The following is a 24,514-nucleotide window of genomic DNA, read 5'->3' on the forward strand; positions in this document are numbered from 1 at the left end:
TATAGAATTTCTAAGAAATTTAAAAGTCCTGGTCCCAGGGAAAATTTTTTAATTATTACCATTTTTTAAGAACATATGTTCCTTCTTTATTGAAATATTTTTTGTTTCTATTGTTAGTGAAAAACAATCCTTGGTGTGGTTTGCAAGACATCCAAGTGACATAGAAATGCAATGTAGAATGCTCAGAAAGTACCAGTGTTTGATAAAGTCTGTTTACTTCGGCAGTAAGCATCTTATGGAAAAATTACATTTTGCATATCCAATAAAGTTTATTTTTAGATTCAACAATAAAATCATACTGTGAAATTCACCTTAGAAGTCAAAAAGGACAATTTTAGTTGGCCACCTCCTAATCAAGAAATAGCTTCACACCACTATAAAAGTAAAACATGCATAGGTTATTTGACTCCTTCTCCTTAGAATTTAAATAGTCCAGAGATTTTCAAGGCACAGATCTGACATATGCAGGATGTGGGTAAGGGCATGTTTGCCCACATGTATTTCTAACCCAACTCCATGGAGTTGGGAGTACCAATAGGAATGGCTGACAGAAACACCCTTGGTTGGCATGTCAGATCTGATTCTTTCCCTCCCTTTATTATTAAAAGTCTTTTCTGTTCTTGATGGGTAATTTCATAACTACTCATACAATGTCCCAATATATCTGATTTTTAAAAAATTTAAGCCACATACTGAAGAAAGACATAATCATATTATCCAAAATGCAGCAAAGTTAACTTCTGTTTTCCTTATTAAGCAGGGAAACGAATACGATGTAGCATGAAACAGTAACTTGCAGTCCCAGCGTTGGCAAATGATGGTTCAGTGAGTTGTAGGATGAACTCATCTAATATACCACTTTATTAGTTGACGTGCCCCCCCTCCCAAATTCATATGTTGAACTCCAAACCTTCAATTGCTCAGAATATGACTTTATTTGGAAATAGGGTCGTTGCAGATATAATTAGTTAAGATGAGGTCATAGTGGAACAGGGCAGGCCCTTGCTCCAATATGACTGTTGTATGTAAAAAAAAGAAATTGGAACACAGACACGCACTTAGGGAGAACACCATGTGAGGACTGGAGTTATGCTGCCACGAGCCAAACGACGAACAGAAGCTAGGAGAGAAGCCTGAACAGATCCTCCCCTAGTGCCTCCAGAGGAAGCTGGCCCTGTCAACCCTCAACACGATACTTCTAGCCTCCAGAACTGTAAGACTATAAATATTAGTATCTGTTGTTTAAGCCACTCAGTTTGTGGTATTTTGTTATGACAGCCATAGCAAACTATTGCATACCACTTGGACCACATTCTCCTTGACTGCCTAGCTTAGTGCCTGACATTTAGTAGGCTCTTAATAAATGTTTATCTAATTAATTAATTAATTAATTAATGCCATTTCCTAGGAATATAAGAAGTATAAGACCCGTTCCCCCTCTCACTGACTGTTAAATATTAGAGTTCCTCAGACACCTCAGTGCCTTAAGTTCTCTGGTTTCTACTTGCTACACTGTCTCCCTAGAAATTTGTTTTGCTTTGTTTTGTTTAGAGACAAGGTCTCCTCTGTGGCCCAGGATGGAGTGCAGCGACATTATCATAGCCAATTGCAGCCTCGAACTCCTGGGCTGAAGCAATCTGCCTCAGCCTCCTGAGTAGAGCTGGCACTATACGCATGTGCCATCACATCTGGCTAATGTTTTAAATTTTTTGTAGAGACAGGGTCTTGCTATGTTCCTCAGGCTGTTCTCGAATTCCCAGCCTCAAGAGATCCTCTCACCTCAGCCTCCTGAGTAGTTGAGACTACAGTCATACACCACCATGCCCGGCTCCCTAGAAAATTTTATACAACTCTTTGGTGTCATTGAGTATCACCTAACAAATCATTATTGTAGTACTCTATGTAGTTCCTCATGGTTGGGGAGACACTTCTCCCCCTACGTCTTGTATGTCAAGGAGGGCACTAAATTCGCACTCTGCTGGCCCTTAGACTCACTCTGCCCAGAAGAGGTGGAGTGACTGACTTATCTGAATAATACAACTCGGAAGACTAACCTGGGCCTACTTGGCTCAGTTTCCTCTTTTTCTTCTTCTAAATGTTCTACTTTGCTCTTCTGGGAACAGGTTCCACCCCTGCATGGAAGACCTGCCTGGTTCCCTGCTATCAGTAGATAAATTGATCTGATTCTCGGTTTCACCAGGAGCCCATGACTCCCACTGTAAACTAGATTAGGCTTTATAAATCATAAATGTGGGAGCGTTATGGTTCTCTATTTGCCTTACTCATTTTTTCTTTGTTCAGATGGAGGAGGGAAGTGCTACTTACTGCTTCCCTCTCAGCCCAATTCACAACAGCCTGATAAGTCTTTTTCTGTCCCCAAATAAGCTCTCATCAAGTATCTTGCACTTTATAGACATTAAAGTCACATTTGCTAATGTAATCATTGATCAATTAAGAATAAAGAAATAAACACATAAACAAACGAGTTAGATAAACTGGAAGAACTTTGCTCAAGAATCTCTGACACATCAATGTATATGATTACAGACTTCTCCAAAGACTCTAGATTTTTTTTTCAAGAGATCTCTTATATTTTTCTTGAGAATTTAATCATATTATACAGAGGGGGTAAAAAATTTATTTTTCATAGCTAACTTTCTTGAATGAATTCTCCATCAGGATATTCAATATTTTCTTTTCATTCATCCTTTAACCTATTCCAATCTTGCTTTGCCACCCATCACTCCAGCATAAATACTACTATAACTGGCAGCTGATGTCACTAGTGACCTGCATGTCATTAATTTTAATAGATTTTTGTGTCCTTACATTGCTGGACTCTTCAGAAGCTTTGACTGCAGTTAAATGTCTCCTCCTCTTGGCCCTTTGCTTGGCTTTTTTAACATGAAGGTCTACTTATTTTCCGGTTACTTCCATGGCTGCTCTTTCCTCATCTCCTTTCACCAGTTCGTTCTCTCAGTGACTGTTATGAATTGGCGGGCCTCAGACAGCTGCTCCAGGGATTCTTGTTCCCACTTCTCACACTGTCTCTCTTGGCAATTTCATTTACTCACAGCTGAAAATTGTAATACAATCTAGCCATATGCTGTTGTCATTCAAGCTGGTTTTCTGCAGCCAGGAACTCTTTGCGCTGACATCTGCATTGTAAATTTGGCATGGACCTCTAACTCAGTGTGCCCGAGACCATACCCACAGCCTCCTCTGCCCCACAGAGTCCTTCTCCTCCTCTGTGATTCCTGTCTCAGTGAACAGCTTTGCCACCCACCATCTCTCAGGTTTACCATGACTTCTCCTTTTTCCATATCTGTCTAATTTTTGTGAAAAACACATAAAATCCACCCTCTAAATACTTTGTCAATCTTCTTTCCATCCCTATGTCATTACCATCTCTTGTCTGGAGCATAAAAATAGCTTCCCAGTGGCCTATAATCATCTATTCTTGCCACCCTCAAATCCCCAGAATAGTTAAGGGGATCTTTGTGGAAAATGAAAATCTAATTTTGTCATCCCCTTGAGTAAGACTCATCAGTACCTTTTCATTGCTCTCAGGATGCACTCCCAAATCCTGAGTGTGCCTTATAAAGCCTTGCCTAATCCAGTGGATGCCTGAAACCTTGGATAGAACCGAATCCTATGTATAGTATACATACATACCTATGATAACATTTAATTTATAAATAAGAGATTAACAATAATGGATAATAAAATGACACAATTATAACAATACCTTGTAATGAAAGTTATGTGAATGTGCTCACTCACTGTCTCCCTTTCTCTCCAAATATCTTACTGTACTGTAATCACCTATTTTTGGACCACAGTTGACCATGAGTAACTGAAACCACAGATGTAAAACCAAGGATAAGGGGGGTACTACTCTGTTAGTTTTTTATTGCTATATCAAATTGCCACAAACTTAGTGGCATATAACAATGCAAATGTGTTATCTTATAGTTCTGTAGGTTACAAGTTTGGCATGAGTCTCAATAGCCTAAAATCGTGGTGTTGAGAGACTCCTTTCTGGAGTCTCTAGGGAAGAATCCATTTCCTTGACCTTTCCAGCTTCTAGAGGCCACCCACACTCCTAGGCTTATGGTCCCCTTTTTCTATCTTCAAAGCCAGCAATTTCATATCTAGTGGGCCATTCTTTAGTAGTCACATCTCCCTCTCACCCTCTTTTTTTGCCTAACTTTTCCACTTTTAAGGACCCTTGTGATTATATTTAATCATATTCCTCCAGGTGAGCCCACTTGGATAATCGAAGATAATTCTTCCATCCCAAAGTCCTTCTTTATCTCATCTTTAAATCTTCTTTTGGCATGTAAGATGACAGTCACATGTTTTAGGCATTAGGGTATGAATATTTTTAGGGGCCATTACTCTGTTTACCACACCCATATTGTGAAATGGTCCTTATGTTTTATCCTTTAAATCTCCAGTTCAGTAAACAACAGTAATTAGTTGAAGGATAGACAAGATTGTTGAGTGAAAGGAGAACTCAAATAGGCCTGGTGATAATTTTCAGAGCTGTTTGCAGTTATGCTTTTAAAAAAATATTTCCTGTTAGCCTTCATAGAGCTTATTCCCTGGTGCAGCATACTCCACATTCATTCAAGTTGCCATGGCTGGAAGTGACTAACCAAATGCTCTTCTTTTATAGAATCCAGTGAACATGAAGATAAGAGTGCAGGTGCCTCAGTGGAGACACCCTCCCAGCCTTATCCTGCACCAGTGTACAGTCAGCCTGAGGAGTTGAAGGAGCAGATGGATGACACAAAGCCAACTAAACCTGAAGACAGTGAGGAATCAGACCCATTGCCTGATAACTGGGAAATGGCCTATACAGAGAAGGGTGAAGTCTACTTCATTGAGTGAGTTTCACACATTTCTTTGTACGTTGCCATAAAGATCATAGCAGAATATAAATGATGTAGCAAGGGTAGATGTGGTCAAAAGAAAATAATGGAATTCTGTTGTTTCTGGTAATCACTCCTTCTCTGTGAGAGAATAATGGGGCATAGTGCTTTAACACAGTTAAGGATCCTAGAATACAGCTATAAATGAAAGAATGAATTAAATAATTCCAGCCTAAAATCTGTTATAATCATGACTGTAAAAGGCAAATCTCCATTTGATATTATTATTGAATTATAAATAGTCTAGATATCATGGGAAAATGCTTTCTCAACTCCTCCAAGGACCCTCATGTAGACAAAATGAGATGTTTTTTTTCTTGTTGTTTAAGTTAGATTGCCAGAAATGTCCACCATCATGTTCAGGAGTTTAATCAGATGCAGCTATTTAAAGAAAAATATTTGCTGATAACAAAAAAAAAGGTTTAAGCATTTTACCCAATAAAATAATTTGTTTTTTATAGTTCATCATAATTAATTTTACTAAATATATTCTATTCATTGCTTATCTTTTGCTTACCATTTTCATGACTTGCCAAGGAAACTGAAATGTAAATCCTGAACTTCTTGGTAATACTCAACCTAAACTTTTCTTTCTTTTAGGATAATTTTTCAAAATATATTTTCATATATTTCTTTATCTTCTAGGAGTAGAACAAGTTTTTTAAAGGAACTCCAAAGTTGAGGATCTTAGCATTAAACTAAATTGTTTTTTTGTTTTTTGTTTTTTCTTTTGAGACAGAGTCTTACTCTGTTGCCCGGGTGAGTGCCATGGCATCAGCCTAGCTCACAGCAACCTGAAACTCCTGGGCTTAAGCGATCCTCCTGCCTCAGCCTCCTCAGTAGCTGAGACCACAGGCGTGCACCACCACACTGGGCTAATTTTTCTATTTTTAGTAGAGATGGGATCTTGCTTTTGCTCAGGCTGGTCTCGAACTCCTGAGCTCTATCTATCCTCCCACCTTGGCCTCCCAGAATGCTAGGATTACAGGTGTGAGCCACCGCGCCTGGCCAAAACTAAATTGTTGCCGTATGTGAGAAAGCCAAAATGTTCATTAGAAAAAACAAAAACTGAAGTATTGTAAATGAGTAACACTTATCCTCTCAAAGTTGTATAAGCCTCAAAGAGCAAAAATAATAGGAACTGAAGCTCTCAGTGTTGACAGTGGGTACAAATATGTAAACTCTGATTATTTAAAAAAATATATTAAAATTAGATTGTCTTTCCCAACCTGGAGTGATTTATGACTTAGATCTCCATAGGCAGAATTCAGTTGGGAAATTGAAATGTTACCACATACCAATATTTAATTCTCACATGATGTTGGAAACTTTGATACATGTGACCAAGGGACTACATAATCAGGTAATTACTTGGTGCTCTGCTTGACGCCAACATGGACGAGAAATGCAGTGTTTTGCAGAAAATGAATCACCAGCATTCCCCTTTTTGCAAATGTTCTAGTTTTAAAAAAAGAATAAGAATCTCTTGCATTATTTCTTATTGCCATAATCAATTACCCCAAGATATATTTTATTAATTGATTGGAAAAGAGAAGGTCAGATATAATATTTTAAAATGTGACAGGGCTGCGTCAAGCTGCAGAAGAAGACAGGGGTCTCCACAGGAGTTAAACTTCCTTCTAATTTTCACTTATTGGAAGAACTTGAAGAAGGACAAAAAGGAGTAGTACTGTTAGCTGGGGCCTTAAAGATGATGAAGATATGACAATGACACTTACAAAGTGGTCAAGCACGATTACTGGACCACCAAGGACAAATTATGAAAACAGAACAGATAGCCTGAAATTAGAATGTAGACCTAAATACCCAGAAACTCCTCCGTCAGTTAGATTTATAACAAAAGTTAATATCAATGGAATAAATAATTCCAGTGTGATGATGGATGCACAGAGCATACCCAGTGTTAGAAAAATGGCAAAATTCATATAGCATTAAAGTTGTACTTCAAGAGCTAAGACATCTAACAATGTTCAAAGAAAATATGAAGCTTCTATAGCCACCAGAAGGACAAACATATAATAATTAATTTTAGTGGATCTCAAACTTACCTTAAATCAAAAATCTTTTACTCACTCATGTATCACAATGCAAAATATCCACATATTAAGTAAAAGAATTCCACCTGGTAAACATAACCTGGAATTCGTAAGAAGATATTTAATATATGTACACCCATTATGTTTTCAGGTAACAGGAAGAAAAATGTAGCACAGTTGTTTTTTTCTCTTGTTAAGGCACTGTCATTTAAACATAAACCTGGAATACTCAAAATAGAATTCAGGTTTACAAGATGAAAGAGTGAAGAGAAGTGTCAGAGGGCAGGGGAAGCAAATGTGTTTCTGGAAAGTAAAAATCTCAAGAAGGAAAAACAGAAATGGCATGCTTTGTCCGACTTGCTTAGTGAAAGAGGTGCAGTTGAAATTGTTTAAAGTGAGCAGGTACAATGAATATTGTCACAAATTGTGTTAATGTTTGAAGCAGTGTGGGTGCTGACTACTAGTAGTATCAAAAATATATTCAGGATTATTTTGATACCTGTATTTATAATTAAAAATGTTGGCAGGTTTATGAGTTTCTGTTAAAAGCTGTTCCTGTGTGTTACAGGTAATAGGCATAGTAGATATTTGTTTATAGTCTTTGTTTAACAAACCATGCATTTAAGTTTAAGTGAAGTCAGCAAAAAGGAAATAGGTTTATGGATATGTGATTTTGAGATTAAAGTTAGTCTTAAAATGTAAAAAAAATTAAATAAAATGTGGTGACTAACCAAAAAACCCTCAATAGTACTTATATCTAGAAACATAATTTTGATATTAAGGTGGATAGTATGACATCATTGCAAATCAGAAGTCAAAATATAAATCAATTTGTGAGGTCCCAAATTGATGTTTAGAACAATTGATGTTCAGAACAAGGAAACTGATGATATATACATTGTTATTATACAATAGAGGAGGAGTAAGGCTATATGAAAATAATTCAACATGACAAGTTGATTAAAGAAGAACTATTCCCTTACAATATTTCCAATAATGCAATTATAAAAAACTTCTTTTTTTGTGATTATAAAATAAACTTTCCTCTTTTAGCTGTGTCAGGTTTGGGGTTGAGAAGCAAAGGGACTTTGGAAGACAGGAATTGTGCTCTGGGAATATAGTAAATAATGAGGCTTTATCCAGGCTTGAGAGAATCGAACAAAATGATTCTATTACTCTAATCAGCCTGCCAGTGTGGGCATTCAAAGATTTGTGAGATTTTGTCCCTGCTTTTAAACTTGTTGCCAACTTAGGGAAGAGAGGCAAATAGTTACCAACAATTAGTGAGCAATTTCTGAATTTTGTGATACTATTCAGACAAGGGTAAGCTTAGAATAGACTTAAGATGTAAAAAGAGCCATCATAGGGAAGGTGAGATAATGGGGACTTGAAAAGTTAATAATGTGTAGATAGCGTTCCAGGTATAGGAACCTTCATTACAAAGACCCAGTCCATGGGTGTGCTGGAGATGGTGAGAAGACCCCTGACCCTACTAGAGAAGTATGTATTAGTTGGTAAATCCTAGGAAATAACTCTTAGTTTCTGTTTTGCTAGATCAATAGTGCTTTTGAAAGGCAAGCAAAGGATTGGCATTTTTTTGGGTTGGTTTTTGGGTTTTTTTGTTTGTTTTTTAATCTTCTTCCTAATGCTGGAGGGAAGGATCAATGGACAGTATTAGGAACAAGAGATAAATTGAATTGGAAAATTAAAACAAAATGGCAGAAACAATTTCGTTTGTGGGGAGAGAGCTGATGCTGAGGGAGACTCATCCAGAGGTTAAGGAGAATGAAAGAGCCTGGAGTCAGGACGGAGGCGACTGTGTTGGGAAGGTGATTAATGTAGCCGGTCACAGCGAAGGCAGTGTGGGACCTGCCAACTTAGGGTTCCTCCACAGAATGGAGGCATCCCCCATCCCACAGTTACACCGGACCAGTTCGCACTTTGTCTTTCTGTCCTCCGAAAAGGTTGCCTTTGAATCTCAAGACTCCGTGTGACGAGTTCAGGTAACATGGAGCAGGGAGTGGATCAGTGTCTTTTTTGTTTGGTCCCTGATTCAATACCATCTCCACTGGTGCTGCCGTTTCCTTTCTCTCTGCCTACAGTTCACTGCAGTTTACTTTTTCCTCAGTTTTTACTGATTTTCTCCTACTTTGCTTTCCCTCTTTGCTCTGGAATGCCCCTTCCTTTCCTAACTACATTTGACAAAGTAAACATTTCCACCCTCTGTCACTGATCTGTGAGTACCTTTGCTATGGCTAACACAAGGAATTCTTACATGAATAAACTCTACACGATGCATGGCCCTTGGAAGCAGCTCTTGTAGAGCAGGAGACAGTGACAGGAGGGAGCTGCTGGGACAATAAGGACCTTCTTAGGGATGAAGCCATGCTGTGTCCCAGAGGCCCTGAAGCAAAGTCCTGATAACAGAAAGCACAATAAAAAGAAAAGGTAGAAATATGGCAAGACTGAGCTAATTAACACATGTATTCCCTCACATACTTGCCATTCTTTTTGTGGTGAGAACACTTAAAATCTACTCTTTTAGCAATTTTCAAGAATATAATACATATGATTTTTATTATCAATTAAAAATAAATAGGCAAAAATGTTTTTTAAAAAAGAAGAAAAGTAGAGTAACATAAGAAGAAGGTAAACCAGAGGGTAAAGTAAAAGACAGGAAAAATAGAGACATTTGTGAGGGAAGAAGGGCTGCCATCAGTGAAAACTTTCCTCTGGCACAGATACCGGGGAGCCACGTAGAGTAACGGAAGTGTCCCCTGCAGGTCACACCCTCTCATTAAACTGCACTGAATTCTGTCTCCTGTGAAATGAAGATCACGATAAAACACAAAATAAATGAAACAAAGAAGGACCCTTTGGTTCTGTGTATAAAATTTAAAAAAATATATATATATATATAAAAATATTTGTTTCTAAATAGAAGAGGGAAACTCTACACTGAAACATTACCTTTAAATGTATATTTTAAGGAACATATATATGTATAAACCTATATATTATAGGTTTTGAGTTATGGTAACAAGACAAATTGAATATTTTTATTCAGTATTGCAAAGTAGTTCGTATGGCTCAATCCTGGGGCGTTCTGCATTTGAAAGGTGAGATTTTCTCCTGTAGTTCTCAACAACACTGGTGAACTAGTGGGCCAAATTATGTTTCCAACACTCTTCACACTGCTCCCTTTGATGCGTGAAAAAGGTGGATTTCTTTTATCATTTATAATGATATTTAATGGGGAAAGATGAATATATGAGAAAGTACTTTTAAAGAACATCCTTTTAAATTTTGAGTGAATGTACTCTTTCAAATATGCTTTACAACAATAAGTGTCTTATATTTTATAATTTTCAAAAGGCATAATATTGTGTTAAATCAGTAGCTTTTTGACATATAGCATTATCTTAATATTCTAAAATAGTGTCTTAATTGTAAATTCAAATGAGAATATTAAATTCAAATGAATTATCATATGTGGAGTGCCAACTTTTTTCAGGCTGTGTTCAGATTAGCTTAACAATAATAGCTAATACGTTAATCACACTCTGTTCATTTAATCCTCACTTTATGAAAGTGAGGCTTATAGAAATAAGTAACTACTTGCCAAGAAGACATATAACCAAGAAGTGACAGAACCAGGATTCTTTGATTATATTTATTCAACAGAGGTGTACTGGGCATATACTATGTGCTAGGAACTATTTTAAACCCTGGGAATACAGTGGTCAAAAAAACTGAAACGATTCATACTTTCATGGGATGTAATCTGTCTCTAGAGTCCTGGTTCTTAATCAATTTGCTATGGTGCCTACCTTACACATATAGCATCATAACCACTCTATAAAGTGCTTAATTTATCCCCATTTTATGATAAGGTTCTGAGGCACCCTTGGACAAATTAACATTCCCAAGGCCACATAGCTCTTTCACCCTCCAGAGCCATTCCTATTATCCCATACTGCCTCCAATATAGAAACAAACATTGGCTGAAAAAAAGTAAACTTTTATATTACAAATAGTATTTGTTTTATAAGTTTCTTGGCCAGCAATTCACTATTTCAGAGTCTAAACGTTCCATAAAGAAGAGTTGCCACAGGGTTAATCTGGATTGACATGCTTTGGGAATCCCATTAAATTACTTCTTTGTTGAGAGTCAGTTTAGTTAGTGACACAAAAGAGACTGCCATTGCCTTGGCAAAAAACAAAATGACAACAAGAACTTATTTGTTTACTACCATCTTCCTGAATGGCAGTGAACACTATGTCATCTTAAATAACAGATTTTTAGATGCAGGCTTTTGAAACTGAAAATCACATCTGTGAAAAATGTCATGGCTATACATGGCTTCCAAATCTTTGTCAGGGCTGAATTTGCTTTTATTTTATTTTTTTTATTTTGTTCCAGCTGCTCCTATGTATATGACTTTGCTTTTAAATTTTAAACACACACAATTAGTCTGTTTCTTTTTGTGTTGCTATTCCTATACTCCTTAAGTTTTAAGTAAATCACCAATTACCATGTTGCTATTTCCAACAAATATGAAACTTTGTTTATTAAATAGAAGAGAAAATACTTAGGAAATTTATTGGAGAGAAATGTAAAATCAGTTTTTTGGTATGCGGCAACACCAAAATATACTTTCTCATTCTAAACTTGGCATATCTTTACCAGTCAGAAAATCTAGTCTGGGCTTACTTTCTGTCACTTGTATTTAAAAACCAATAGAAATATTGAACATTTTCTCCATGCTTTCTTTTTCTTGTGCCTGCACAAGATTCTGGTGTAATTCCCAGACTGAAAATAAATGTTTTAGACAAAACAGTTTGCAACACACACCCACAATATCTAAAACAATATTTATAATAAAACTTCTTGTAAAAATATTTTCTAAACATATGAAAAGTAATACGATGGCAAACTCACATTTTCATATGCTTAAGAAAAATTGTATTAATATTATTTAGGAAATAAATAACCATTATAGGGGTCATTGACGATAGTTTTATTTGTGAATTACCTATGAATAGAGAGATGAAATAGTGAAACCTTGGGTGAATGGAGTCTTGAAGGAAAAAGTTTTCATTGTTAATCATCAATTAGATATATCCAATCATTGCTTTTAATATTTCTTCTTTTTAGAATGATGACATAGAAGGAAGAGAAAGTCTTTTGGAAAATAATATAATCATCCTGAAGATTTTACTGGCTGTAGTATAAAATCTAATCAATCTATATACCTTTAAAAATTAATGTTTATGTTAAAAACATACCTAAAATACAGTCAAAAATCTGTTATTACTGTTTTCTGACCTATATGACTACTACCACTGAAACCTTAACACCCATGTAAATTTTTAATTTCTATTGGCTCCAAAATATTTACCTGTACCTTGTTTATCTTGTTCAAAAACTTATGTTTTATGCTGTCAAATGTTGAATTTAATCTCTTATTCTTCTGACAGTATTTCCTAGGAAAAATATACCACCTATCAGTTAAAGATTGAGATTCAGAATTGCCTTTTTAGGAGGACTTATTTGTCATTGTTGTAAATTTCTTACTATTTTTAGAGAAAATGGAGCACAGGAAAGAAGTGTGTTTAATAAAGATTTTTTTATTCCACTAATAAAGCAAAATTTCAGTTACTGGAAGAAAACACTTCCAATATTTGTATAGTAGTGAAAACATTGTTCTGATCCAGGGGGCAACATAAAGGAAGGAAATAAGAGAAGAAGAGGGAACAGAAAGAAATGAGAAAGGAATGGGGAACATGTCTTAAAATTACGTTTGAATTGGGTCAGCCTTGGGGATCCAGTTAAGTGTACCTAAGAAACCGAAAAGGGGTTTGTATCCTGACTGGAAAAACAATAGGGTGAATGAAAAAAATGGAAGGCAGAGAGAGTGTGGTATGATCTATAAGAAATTCTAACTTTTGCTTCTAATAAATACTCCATCCATTGATAGCCTTTTATTAACCTAATTCTCTAGTATGGCTTCTAAGACCTAATATTCTCATGTAGATTATATAAATCAGGTTTTTAAAGAGACTTTATTCTGGAAAAAATGTTCAAATTTAAATGAAGAAAATTTGATTTGAAAGTTATTTGAATAGAGAATTTAAGTTTATATGGAGAAAATTTTTCCATTGATGCCTTCTGAATTGCAGTGCTCTCTTTCATCTCTATGAACATGCAGATTAATACAATACCTACTAAGCACGGGGCATTCAACACTTACAACGAAATCGAAGTGTGATTGCTATCCATATATAGTAGGTAACCTACTGGCAAGAGCTGGGAAACAGACCCTTGATTACCATCAGATGGAGTGAAACAAAGCACCTTGGTATAACAAGCAAAGCGTCAGGCTTATTGTGCCTCAGGTTTCAGACCATAGAAAACCTTGGACTTGGAAATCAGCTATATCTGGGTTTAATGTTAGCATTTTCATTTCATATACTAGCTATGTAATTTTGGTCAAGTTACACAGCTTCTCTCAACCTTTGTTTCTCCATCTATAAAATGGAGTTAATAATACTTAGCCACAAAGGTTCATTAGCATTAGATGAGGTGATGTAGGTGAAACTTCTGCTCTAGTCCCTGACATGGTAGATAATTGAGAAATGTGTGAGATAGTGAGAATGGCTTTGCAGTGGTGTGCTGCACTGTAAGTAGCTTTTCTTGTTGAAATGAAGCATGTTCTGTGTGAGAAGAATGTTTTCTCAGAAGATAAGGTATTATTTAACCTGCCACTTTTGCCAGTTTGGCAAAGGTTAAGCTTACAAAATGTACAGAAATTTTTGATTCATTGCAGGTCAGTCTATTGCATATCTTCAAGGCCATTCTGATATGAATTTAAACTAGAATTGCAGCGTTGAATGAAATTTCACTTCTGGTTTATTTTAGTCCTCCAAATAGACCCAGTTTTTAGTTTAAACGTCAGAGAAGACTTTTGGATGTACCCATATGATAAACCATTGTTTCAGGTTTTCATTTGAATTTTTTAATATGACATTGACTAAACTTAAATAGCTACTGATTTTTTTTTCTACTTCATCTCTCACTTTTCATGATCATCACATTAGCTTTATCCATAGAAATACACAAAGCAGTGTATTACTATGATTCAAAGTTCCTAGGAAATATTTTTTCCATTCCCCAGCTGGAATAAGAAAAGTTTCTGTGCAAATGTAGCCTACATAAGTGTATGTGTCTCTGTGAATTGAAATGTAAGATTATAGAGTGTTAGCATTTTCTTTTCCTGGCATTTGTGTGACACACAACTTAGATAGATACAGAAAACCGATGTCATGCATCTGAATCTATCCTAGTTAGGAAAATGAAAGGAAATCACCTCCTCAAACGTGATTATGCAGAATATGAAAAATCCCTTCAAGATCCCATTCTGTTCCTGGTTTCCTGGCCAACATTTAATCCTATTTTCAAATGGAATTATTAAGGCTTAAAAATATATAATTTAAGGGAAACAGAAAAGCACTTGGTCTGTTGTCCCCCAAATGCATTAAAAATATCCCCTTTGTAAGACATGTTGGAGGAGCATTCAAGTTACAAGGCTAGTGAGAGCCACTAGTGAAAAATACTGTGCTGTATCTTCATGTGATGTTTAAGACAAATACTGGAGGTAACTACTGCCCACATTTCTTTCAGAATCATTTCTGAAGATCAACTAAAAATACTGTTAACTATAAGAGACTCAATCTGTCAAAATGTATTAAAGTGACACACTGTTAATGTTAGTTCAACCTAAAAAAAATCATCCTGTAATGAAATGCTTTATATAAACTCAGGAAATTCAGTTCTCTACTAAATTAGCTAGTATTTGAGGCCTGTGGTGGAGTGGTACAGAAATGATCATTTGACTCCCTGCAGTAGCTTGGTAATGGCCCCTTAATACTTCTCCATGGTTGTCTTTGCTTTTGTGAATATGTCTAAGGGACCTAGAAATGACTTTTCTCCAAAGTGGAAAAGGCATTTGGAAGAAGCAGGCGAGGGCAGAAAGAAGGGAAATTTATTTTTCTTGTCTACCTCCTAACACTTCCCCCTACCTCATAGAAACATAGACATTGACGTTCACACATAGACATGTACACTTTGAACTGAGGCTTGTCTAGAAAGAGCATTTTTAAAGTGACTTTTCTCTTCAAAATGAGGGCAGCAAACCCTGAACCCAGTGCCCCTGTTACCCTCACAGTCAGGATACTTAGAAATTGAAGTCCAAGGTGTGGCTCAGGAAAAAACTGGCAAAATGAGCCTTGTGTCAGGTGATGGAAGGGAGTGAAAAGATGGACTTGCCACACATTGAGCTTCCCTGAGCCTGCAGTACCCATGGTGACACTGATCTGCAGTGTGGATTAGTGGCTGCTCTTGTGGCTTCTTCTCCTGAGATGCACCCACAAGACCTTCACCTCGGCCACCCATCAGCCAGCGTGTCTGTGGTCCAAGATCTCTCTGGATCAGTACACACATTTTATTCGTACCCTAAAGGCTCCCAGACCGATGCCTTTATGGCTATATTTTGCCCCTAGAGGAACATGGTGCCTGTGTGACTCAGATGGAGACAGATTAGGCAAGCCAAAGATCCAGTGCCCGTGCCAGAAACAGGCATTTCTTACTTCTGTATTTGGTTCCACATTGATTAGTGGTTGTCATGCTCAATGGATGCTCCTTGTTCCTGAGCTCAGCTTCTTTCCTGGATTTGGTATCTCCATAACCCATCCATGAGTCTTCAGTTCAGAGGAAAAGATTAGATTAAACTGACATCATACAAATGAGGGCTGGAACCAGATGAAAAGTATCTGCAATACTTTATATCCTTCTAAAACTTGATAATGAAGCACAGTCAGACTTTACAAAGGTCAAATTGGGGCAAAACAGAAGCTGGCGTGCTCTCCTAATGATTTATTATTTGATCAAATTCACAGCCTTTATCTGATCAAATTATTAGAGCATTGTTCAGAGGCATTTATCATTGAGGAGCTCTTAAATTTGAAGCAAGTGATGGAGAGTACTTTCTCTTTACCCACCTTGAAAGTCAGAAATAAAAGGGAATCTTTTTCAGGAGCAGAAACTTCATGACCCAAGGGTCTTAATGTCACAGTTCTCAAATCAAAGATGGCTCCACAGGTAGGCAGATGGTATGATCATGCAGAAAATGCCATTTGAAAAGTACTTTAAAATCTGGAATAGCTTTTCACCACCCAACTTGACTCCTTCCTGACTTGAAATCCCCTTCATTAGGAGGGAACTTAGTCTCTACAAGTCTCTACTGCGTGGGTGAACTTTCTGACCTCCCTTTGATGTACAGAGCAGTTTATCATATTATCTAGCTAACATTTGTGGCTCTGATATGATAAAATGTAGTTAAATTTCGTTGAAGAAAGAGAATACATGTGAAATTTATATCCTCGTTATCATTTTGACCCCCTTACAATTGTGCTCAAGTATTCCTATTATCTGACTCTAATTTTTATTTGTGATGTATTTTCTACTTTTCCCTTTCATGTTCCATTCGTTGGCCTTCTAACTATTCTCCGTGTAAACCTTACACTTTCCCACACCTGTGACTTTGCTCATTCTTTTCCCGAAGCCCTTACAAATGTCACATTCTTGATAATTTGTTCATTGGTAGAAGAGATCCCCTGAGACAGCTGTACACAGTAAATATTTTAGCTCCAATGAGCAGTTACGAGCCATTGAGTGGTTCTTGAATTATAATGTGCCTAAGAATTACCTGGAGTGCTTGCCAATGATGGAGATTTTGTAGTCCCACCTCAAAGATTCTGATTTAGTAGTTCTATAAGAATCCATAAGTTCTATAAGAATGCATTGTTAATAAGTCCAATTCAGGTGATTCCAGGACCACTTTAAGAAACACTGCTCTAAAAACATCTTTCATTTGCTTTTTAAATTTCTGGCAAAAGACTTTTTGCCAGAAAACATTTTTTTACAAAACAAAAATTTCATTTTGTCATTAATTTGTGGAAATTCCATTCCAGAAACATTAGAATGCAGATGTTTTCATCCTCTACCTTCCTCGCTGGGTTGAAAGTATTTAGAGGGAAGGTAGCTTAATGTGAGTTAATAAAATTGCTATTAATCACTTTTTGAGAAAATGTAAGAATCCCAAGAACATGCTGCAATGTGCATCACTTTTGTATTGCTTCTGCCACCTCTGTAGTTAAAGAGTAATAAAACAACTGTTTATGAAAAGGGCGGGTTTAAGATGAAAATAATTCTTTTGCAAAACTCAGGAAACATTATCAGAGCCTGTGGATTGTGCTCTTCCAACTGGAGAATCCTGTATTTGTAATAAATTCCTTTTGCTCTGGATGAGTTCTGCATTTTCAATGAGGTTAACTTGGCAACATTCTAGTTGATTTTAATAAAAATAGCTGCTTTGAGGACAGGGAGCTGAGGTTGCCAAATTTACAGCTGCCTTGCACAATTACTCTTACACCTCCTTCAGGGCTACTTAGAACCAGTAAGCAAATTAAGTGTATCGATTGCAATTTTGTTGGACTAACCCTGCTTTTTTTTTCTTAAGGAATAAACTTGATTCCTTTTAGTATGTGTCTGTTCAGAGTGATCTCTTTTCTTTTCAGCCATAACACAAAGACAACATCATGGCTGGATCCACGACTTGCGAAAAAGGCTAAACCTCCAGAAGAGTGCAAAGAAAATGGTAGGTTATTAAGTTTTTATGGTGTTTCAGCAATGCACTTTGGAATGTTTGTGTTTCTTAAAAGAGAGTCTCACTTAAAGAAGCAATAATCTAGTTGTAACAATTTTAAAGATGTAATATTTAATGCTCAGACAGGAGAGAGAATTAACTCGGCATTTCAGCAGGGCCATGTGGTTTTGCTTTTTCTCTCTGAGGAGAATGTGCTGAATATCACATCTCTGTCATCTCTGTTGGTTCTGTTTGACTCCTGGCCTGACTTTCCACCACCTACTAAGGACTTTTTGCTTGCAAAATGTCTTTCTGAGGACTCTGATCTTTTAATTAGAATCAGATATGATGCATAAGAGAAACAGAATTGTGGAACTATAACATTTGTTTTCAAAGGCATAGCATTCTGCCAGTTATTAAGGAATCAATTTTATAAAGATATATATATATATATATATATATATCTTTATATATGTATACTTTCCTTTAATCAAACATTTAAATAAAAGAACTAATTGCATCAGTGTCTTAGTTTATCTGTAATATTTTCCAGTTCTTAATATAATGATATTGACTTGCTTAAAAATGGACTGTTTTTATGTATGGGAAGAATTTTTTTAAATAATTTTGAGAACTGGATAAATGTAAACCTTATTTTTAAATTAGTAAATTATATAGGTGAAGTCTGTTACTAATGGTATTTGTAATTTTTAAAAATACTGAGTTTAATTTTAAAACAGCATTTGTGATTTAACTAAAATGATAAATAGCATACTCTCCTTATAACTTATCATTTGACCACATTATGTGATCAAATTGTTAGAGCTCTGTTCAGAGGTACTTGTCATTGAGGAGCTCTGAAAAGTGAAGAAAGTGACAGAGAATATTTAAACTTTAAAAAAAGTTTTAAAAAGTCTCTAATTCTAAAATGCTTTTATTTTAATAGTAATTCTGGCTTTCTCAGATAGTATCCAGATAATATTATGCAATCCTATGTTATAAGATAACTGTAACAAGCTAGGTATACTACTGAGTTAAATTAAAAATTAGAGATTGCAATTTGTATGAACATATATAAATGCACACATATGCAGTTTTTAATCAATACCTATATTTAATTTTGTATTCATAGCCATCTGTATCCCTTTTGTATAATGACACAATGATGTGTAGTTGAATCCCATAAATTACTACATGACCTGGACTTTGTGCATGATTAGGTTACATTTCATTGCCACCAATAAGACATGTGTTACAAATTGTGATAGTTTGAAAATTAAAATGACCTGATCCGTTATATGTAGGAGTTACAATTTACTTATGCCACAGATGTGAAACCTTAGTATATCCTAATTAAAATGAATTTAAAAATTTTACAGTTCTGTGACATATTGAACTTCTCAGCTGTCTTATTCCTTTGAGTTGTTCTTTTCATTATAAAAGGCTATTAAAGTCAAATTTTATAATCCTGGGAGAGATGCAGGCATAGCATGTTGCATAATTATAATAGTTTAGTGTTATCAATTTTTCCCACATCTGTACTTTATCAGTCTTCTCAGGATGGTAGATGTCTAAAATATGATGCCAGTGTCTTCTGAACCACGTGTCAGTGAAAAATGAGTCCTAGAATTCAGTTTCTAGCTCAGAATGATTTATAACTGGTCAATTACTATTTGTTTTCATTTTCTGCAAAATAAATAATTCATAGGCTTTATTCCATATATTACTGAAATGTTTTACAAAGGAAAATTACATGTAGTTAGTTGGAATTCTATTATTCTGGAAACACTTTAAATTTTCTTGCCAAGAAAAGTGCTTTTAGGTAATATTGTTACTTATGTTTTATTTTTCTTTTCTTTAAATAACATAGATTAATATTACTTGCAAAATGTTGGATGTTGATGGGTTGCTATTGCTGCCATTTAAGTCAGGCTTCTTTATATGTATCATACTTTAGCTCAGACCAAACAAACTTAGTGCAGTAATTTTCCGAATGCTGGAATGTATGTAAAATGTATACTAAAAAAAAATTGTAGAGGCTCCAGATGATAATATCTTTTTCCAGCAAAGATTTACCCTTCCTCTGCTAAACAGATAGAGTAAAGGCTAATTACCCTAATCCAATCCAGAACTGAACCAATTTAAGCTTAGGAAGAGCTTTGGTAAGATACAATCTATTTCTGGTTTACCACTGTTCTTAGGATGTTTGCCCACTAGGGTTTTCAACTAAGAGGCCGGGGCAGGTTGGCAAACGTTTTCCGTGAAGGGCCAGATAATAAATATTTCAGGCTCTGCAGGTCATCCAGTCTCTGCAACTACTCGTTGTGCAAAAGCAGCCTAAGTCAATACACAAAAGTCATGGATGTGTTCTGATAAGTTAGGTTTTGTTTATGGACACCAAAATTTAAGGTTCATATGCTGTCATATCACAAAATATTATTCTTCTTTTGATTCTTTTCTCAACCATTTAAAAGTGTATATACTTTTCTTAGCTCGTGGGCCATGCAAAAATAGGTGCGGGCTACATTTGATCCATGGGACAAACCCTAACCTACTGTGTTCTTGTGTGGCTTTTCTCTTGGCAGGTCTTGAACGCCAATAATTTTTAATATTTTTCTTCTCAGGATTGCAGGACTGCCAAAAACCTGGGGTGCTTTTCAGGAGTTTTAGCTTAGCTTTTTGCCTCTAGATACTGCACTTTCAGAAATTGACAAGTGTCAGGAGATAATTGGCTAAATATTTGAGATCTCTCACATCTGTATTAGTCACTCCAATCCCTTAAGATTCTTCAGCTCTCTGCTGGCTTCTCTAAAGCCCAGCTATGGCCTTCTTCCCAGGCCAAGTCTGAGCTCTTGCAAGAACCCAGAATCAACAAGATTAGTTGCAAATTCTTCCCTCACCTCTCTAGGGTTCTCTTTGCTTGAGAATCTTAGACCTTCTAGACCTTTTTGCTTCAGCAGGTCTCTGATCCCTTTAAACTGCTTATTTTTTACATTTTATCTAGATTTTCTGTTTTCTCATGGGTTACAAACTACTCTTTCCATCCTATCTGGAAGCAGAAATTTAGTGATATAATTTTTTAATTTGTACATTTTAGAATTTGGCTGCATATCAAATTTTTTATTATTATCATAATTTATATTTTAATCACTGAAGATTATATCTTATATTGTATATCTACACATACTGTGTATGAATATATGTAAGTACATATGTATGTGTATGTAGGTATGTATCTGTAAGTGTTTGCATCTTCAGATCTATTTACATAGGTGCATAAAGTTAATTCCTTGGTCAACTATTATAAGAGGAAGACAAGTGAAAAAGAGATGGGAGGAGACACCAATCGATTTAAACTATTCTTGTACTAGAGAAAAAAATAGCAAATGTTTTCTCAATGATAACACAGGGAGAAAAGGAACACAGATGGCTCAGTACAAATACATATTAAACAAACACTAAAGCAATCATTTTGCCTTTTTATTTCAAGGATAATACGGCTACTAAACGTAAAAACAAACTTCCTTCTCTCACAATACAGTTAAAAATACTGAAGTCATTGTGTTCCGTGCAGTTGCCATAGCTCTGTGCATTTTGGAGTTTTAGTACCAAGTCTACATGGCAGGAAAAATGTCTCCGCCTACTACTGGATTCTAATATTAGTATTTGGGGGAGTGCTGTTTAGCAAGCCAATGTAGTATTTTTGAAAATGTCACAGAAATAGCAATTAACTATTAAATAATTTGGATGCAAGGTTGGTTAAACTGTGTATAAAACACCATCATATTTGCCTCCTCAGAATCTGTGGTATGGGATTTCTCCTGAGATAGATATATCCAATCACAGACTTTCCTGTGGTGACACATCCCACAAGAATCACTGTGTTAGCTTAGTATCAAAAATGAAGTAAGCATGGTAGGACCATTCTTTTCTTAAAGTTGAAATGTTTTTTTGGTTTTTTTTTTTTTTGAGACAGAGTCTCGCTCTGTTGCCCGGGCTCGAGTGAGTGCCGTGGCGTCAGCCTAGCTCACAGCAACCTCAAACTCCTGGGCTCAAGCGATCCTACTGCCTCAGCCTCCCGAGTAGCTGGGACTACAGGCATGCACCACCATGCCCGGCTAATTTTTTCTGTATATATTTTTAGTTGTCCGTATAATTTCTTTCTATTTTTAGTAGAGACGGAGGGTGCGGGGCGGGGGGGGGGGGGGGGTCTCGCTCTTGCTCAGGCTGGTCTCGAACTCCTGACCTCAAGCGATCCACCCGCCTCGGCCCCCCCAGAGTGCTAGGATTACAGGCGTGAGCCACCACGCCCGGCCAAAGTTGAAATGTTTTTAAACCTAGTGAGACCACACTATTATGTTGAGGAAAATTGTCTAGGATTTGGAGTCAGGCAAAACTCTGTTCCAAACCCAGATCTGTGGCTCTTGAACAAGATTCTTAATTTCTGGGAACCTAGGCTTTCTTACCTGGAAAATGGGAATTATTACCTATTTCCTGCAGGTTTAGCTTCACATACAGGAAGCGCAGTGTTTATTGCACTGTAAATTTTAAATAACTGCTCACTTCCTTTCCTCGAGGTACTCCAAGACGGCAATTTAGCCTCATAGAACAAGGAAGGAAAAAATTCAGAATAGTTGCCCTACCTTAAGAGCTTTGAATTGCTGTAGTCTAGAGTATCTCGGATAGATGGAAATGAACAAATCCATGTAGGCTAAAATTATTTATCTAGCTAATTCCAGCCTGATATTAATTAATGCATGGAGGGGGTGTTCCCCCTTCATTCTGTTAAGCTGTCTCTAAATTCTCATGAAGTTGTAATTACATCTGTATGAACTGGTTGGCTTCATTTCTGTATTTAATATCTACAAGTTATAAGTGAGTTTTCTTATGTTACTACAGAAAAAAAATTACATAATCTTAACCCATTTTACCTGCATGAGAACTGCCTTTCAACTGGAATTAACTAATGCTTTGAACTATTACTTAATCTATCTTTTTAAAAAATTGTATCAAAATGCACATGAACAAAGACAGCATAATCCATGTTTTATAATATTTATTAAATGGAATTTTTTTAAGAGGAGGTTGCCTTTCTAAAATAGTAGAAAAAACAATTAGTTTCCATTTATATCTTAAGTGAGTTTTATATAACTGACATGCAGATTAAGAGATGCATACTTTTATGTTCCTACTTCAGATTCTGTTTCTAGACCACATAATTTATCTCCCCTTAAATAGGGGCTTTGGCCTGTTTTCTCATTAAACTCATTTTGATAATTAGTGACCCTAATTTCTCAAGAAGATTAAGTGTTACTAAATTAATTTTACTTTTAAGTATTTATTTTTTCTGATCTGATAAACCAGCTAAGATTATGTTTGTAAAGCACCTTGGAATTTCTCCACTGGGAAGAATTCATTAAAAGAGATTTTAACAGTATTAAATATTCAACTACTAAAACTTCAAAATTATAATAATTTATATGTGAATATTAAACATCTATCTTTATTAACTAATTTGAATGTTATTTTGTTACTATATTGATATTTTAGAGTTTTTTTCAAAAATTAGGAAATGTCAAATATCTTAATAGAAGCAGTTAATTCTCTTTTAGCTGACTGGTAATTACTCTTAGAAGTGTTTAGAAAATCTGGAGCTCAAAAATGCATTCTGCCACATTGATAATTTAGTGTAGTAAATTGGGAACATTGACATCACTGCAGGTTACGTGTGGTAGCAGCACTGATTTGATTGAAGTTACTACCATGTGCATTGACCCCACATAGATGATAACTATTTGTTCTGGGTTAAGTACATGCACTTTCTACCCTCATGTGAGATTTGCAAACTTTTCTTTTGGTTTTATATCATATCCCGAAGGGGTACTATTGGGTTGGCTTGCACCTGCAATGTAAAGGAAGAAACCATTTGATTTGTCAGGTATGTCAGAGGGAGAAGGCTGGGAGAATGGTGGCAGATGACTGCCTTCTTCAGTATTTGTGGCTCAGGAATACTCAGAAATACCAACATTTTAGGAATATAATTCTTTTGTGGAAGAAATAATGCAATTTATCCAAAACAAATCACATAGGATGGATATTCCACTATTGTGCACCAGTGCCAAATTTTGGGTTATTTGTGGCTGGAATTTGTTCTAATTGGTCCTAGTGTCTATTCTGGATTGGTTGATATCCAGGCCACAAAAATTAAGTATTTCAAATATCATTCCTTTACTAATTATTTATGTATTTTACCCTGATACCTGTTAATATTTATTGTAGCTACAAAGTAACACCTATAGAAGGATTATAAAATTTTGTCTTACTTTGTTTCTTGATTGCTCAAGTTACTTTTATGTTTAGGAATGAATTATATCTTGTTCTTACTCCTTAGCATGTAACTTTTAAAATAATCTTAAGATCATCAAATCTGTTTGCTCTGCACAGTAGCAGAATGATTTCAGAATGTTTTAAATATGACTTTTTAAAAACTTGTTTATCTTGAAATAATTATAAATTCATAGGAAGTTGCAAAGGAATATACAGGGAGGTTCTGAACACCCCTCACAAGACTCCTCAATGTTAACTTATGTGAATACAGTATAATATAAAAACTAGGAAATTGATATTGATACAATACACAGAGCTTATTCAGATTTTGCCAGTTATACAAGTACTCATTTACGTGTGTGTGTGTGTGTGTGTGTGTTTGTAGTACCATGTGATTACATCACATGTGTAGGGACCACAGTCACGATTCAGAACTGTTCCACCACCATGAGGCTCCCTTATTCTACCCCTTCCTAGCAATTCCCAT

The 24,514-nt window shown here is 35.8% G+C and overlaps 1 protein-coding gene and 1 pseudogene across 2 annotated transcripts in view; both read left to right on the forward strand.

Annotated features, from left to right (window-relative positions):
* The window catches only part of MAGI2 (membrane associated guanylate kinase, WW and PDZ domain containing 2), a 1,290,578-nt gene that overhangs the window by 843,774 nt on the left and 422,290 nt on the right, over positions 1 to 24,514 (forward strand). For both annotated transcript variants that reach the window (XM_069462132.1, XM_069462133.1), the window contains exons 5-6: positions 4,682 to 4,892; positions 17,633 to 17,712. In XM_069462132.1, the coding sequence (XP_069318233.1) occupies positions 4,682 to 4,892; positions 17,633 to 17,712 (291 nt within the window). The remainder of the gene's footprint in view (positions 1 to 4,681; positions 4,893 to 17,632; positions 17,713 to 24,514) is intronic.
* LOC138377329 (ubiquitin-conjugating enzyme E2 variant 2 pseudogene) lies at positions 6,666 to 6,984 on the forward strand (annotated as a pseudogene).

Source organism: Eulemur rufifrons, chromosome 29, assembly GCF_041146395.1.
Source record: "Eulemur rufifrons isolate Redbay chromosome 29, OSU_ERuf_1, whole genome shotgun sequence".
NCBI classification, from domain to species: domain Eukaryota; kingdom Metazoa; phylum Chordata; class Mammalia; order Primates; family Lemuridae; genus Eulemur; species Eulemur rufifrons.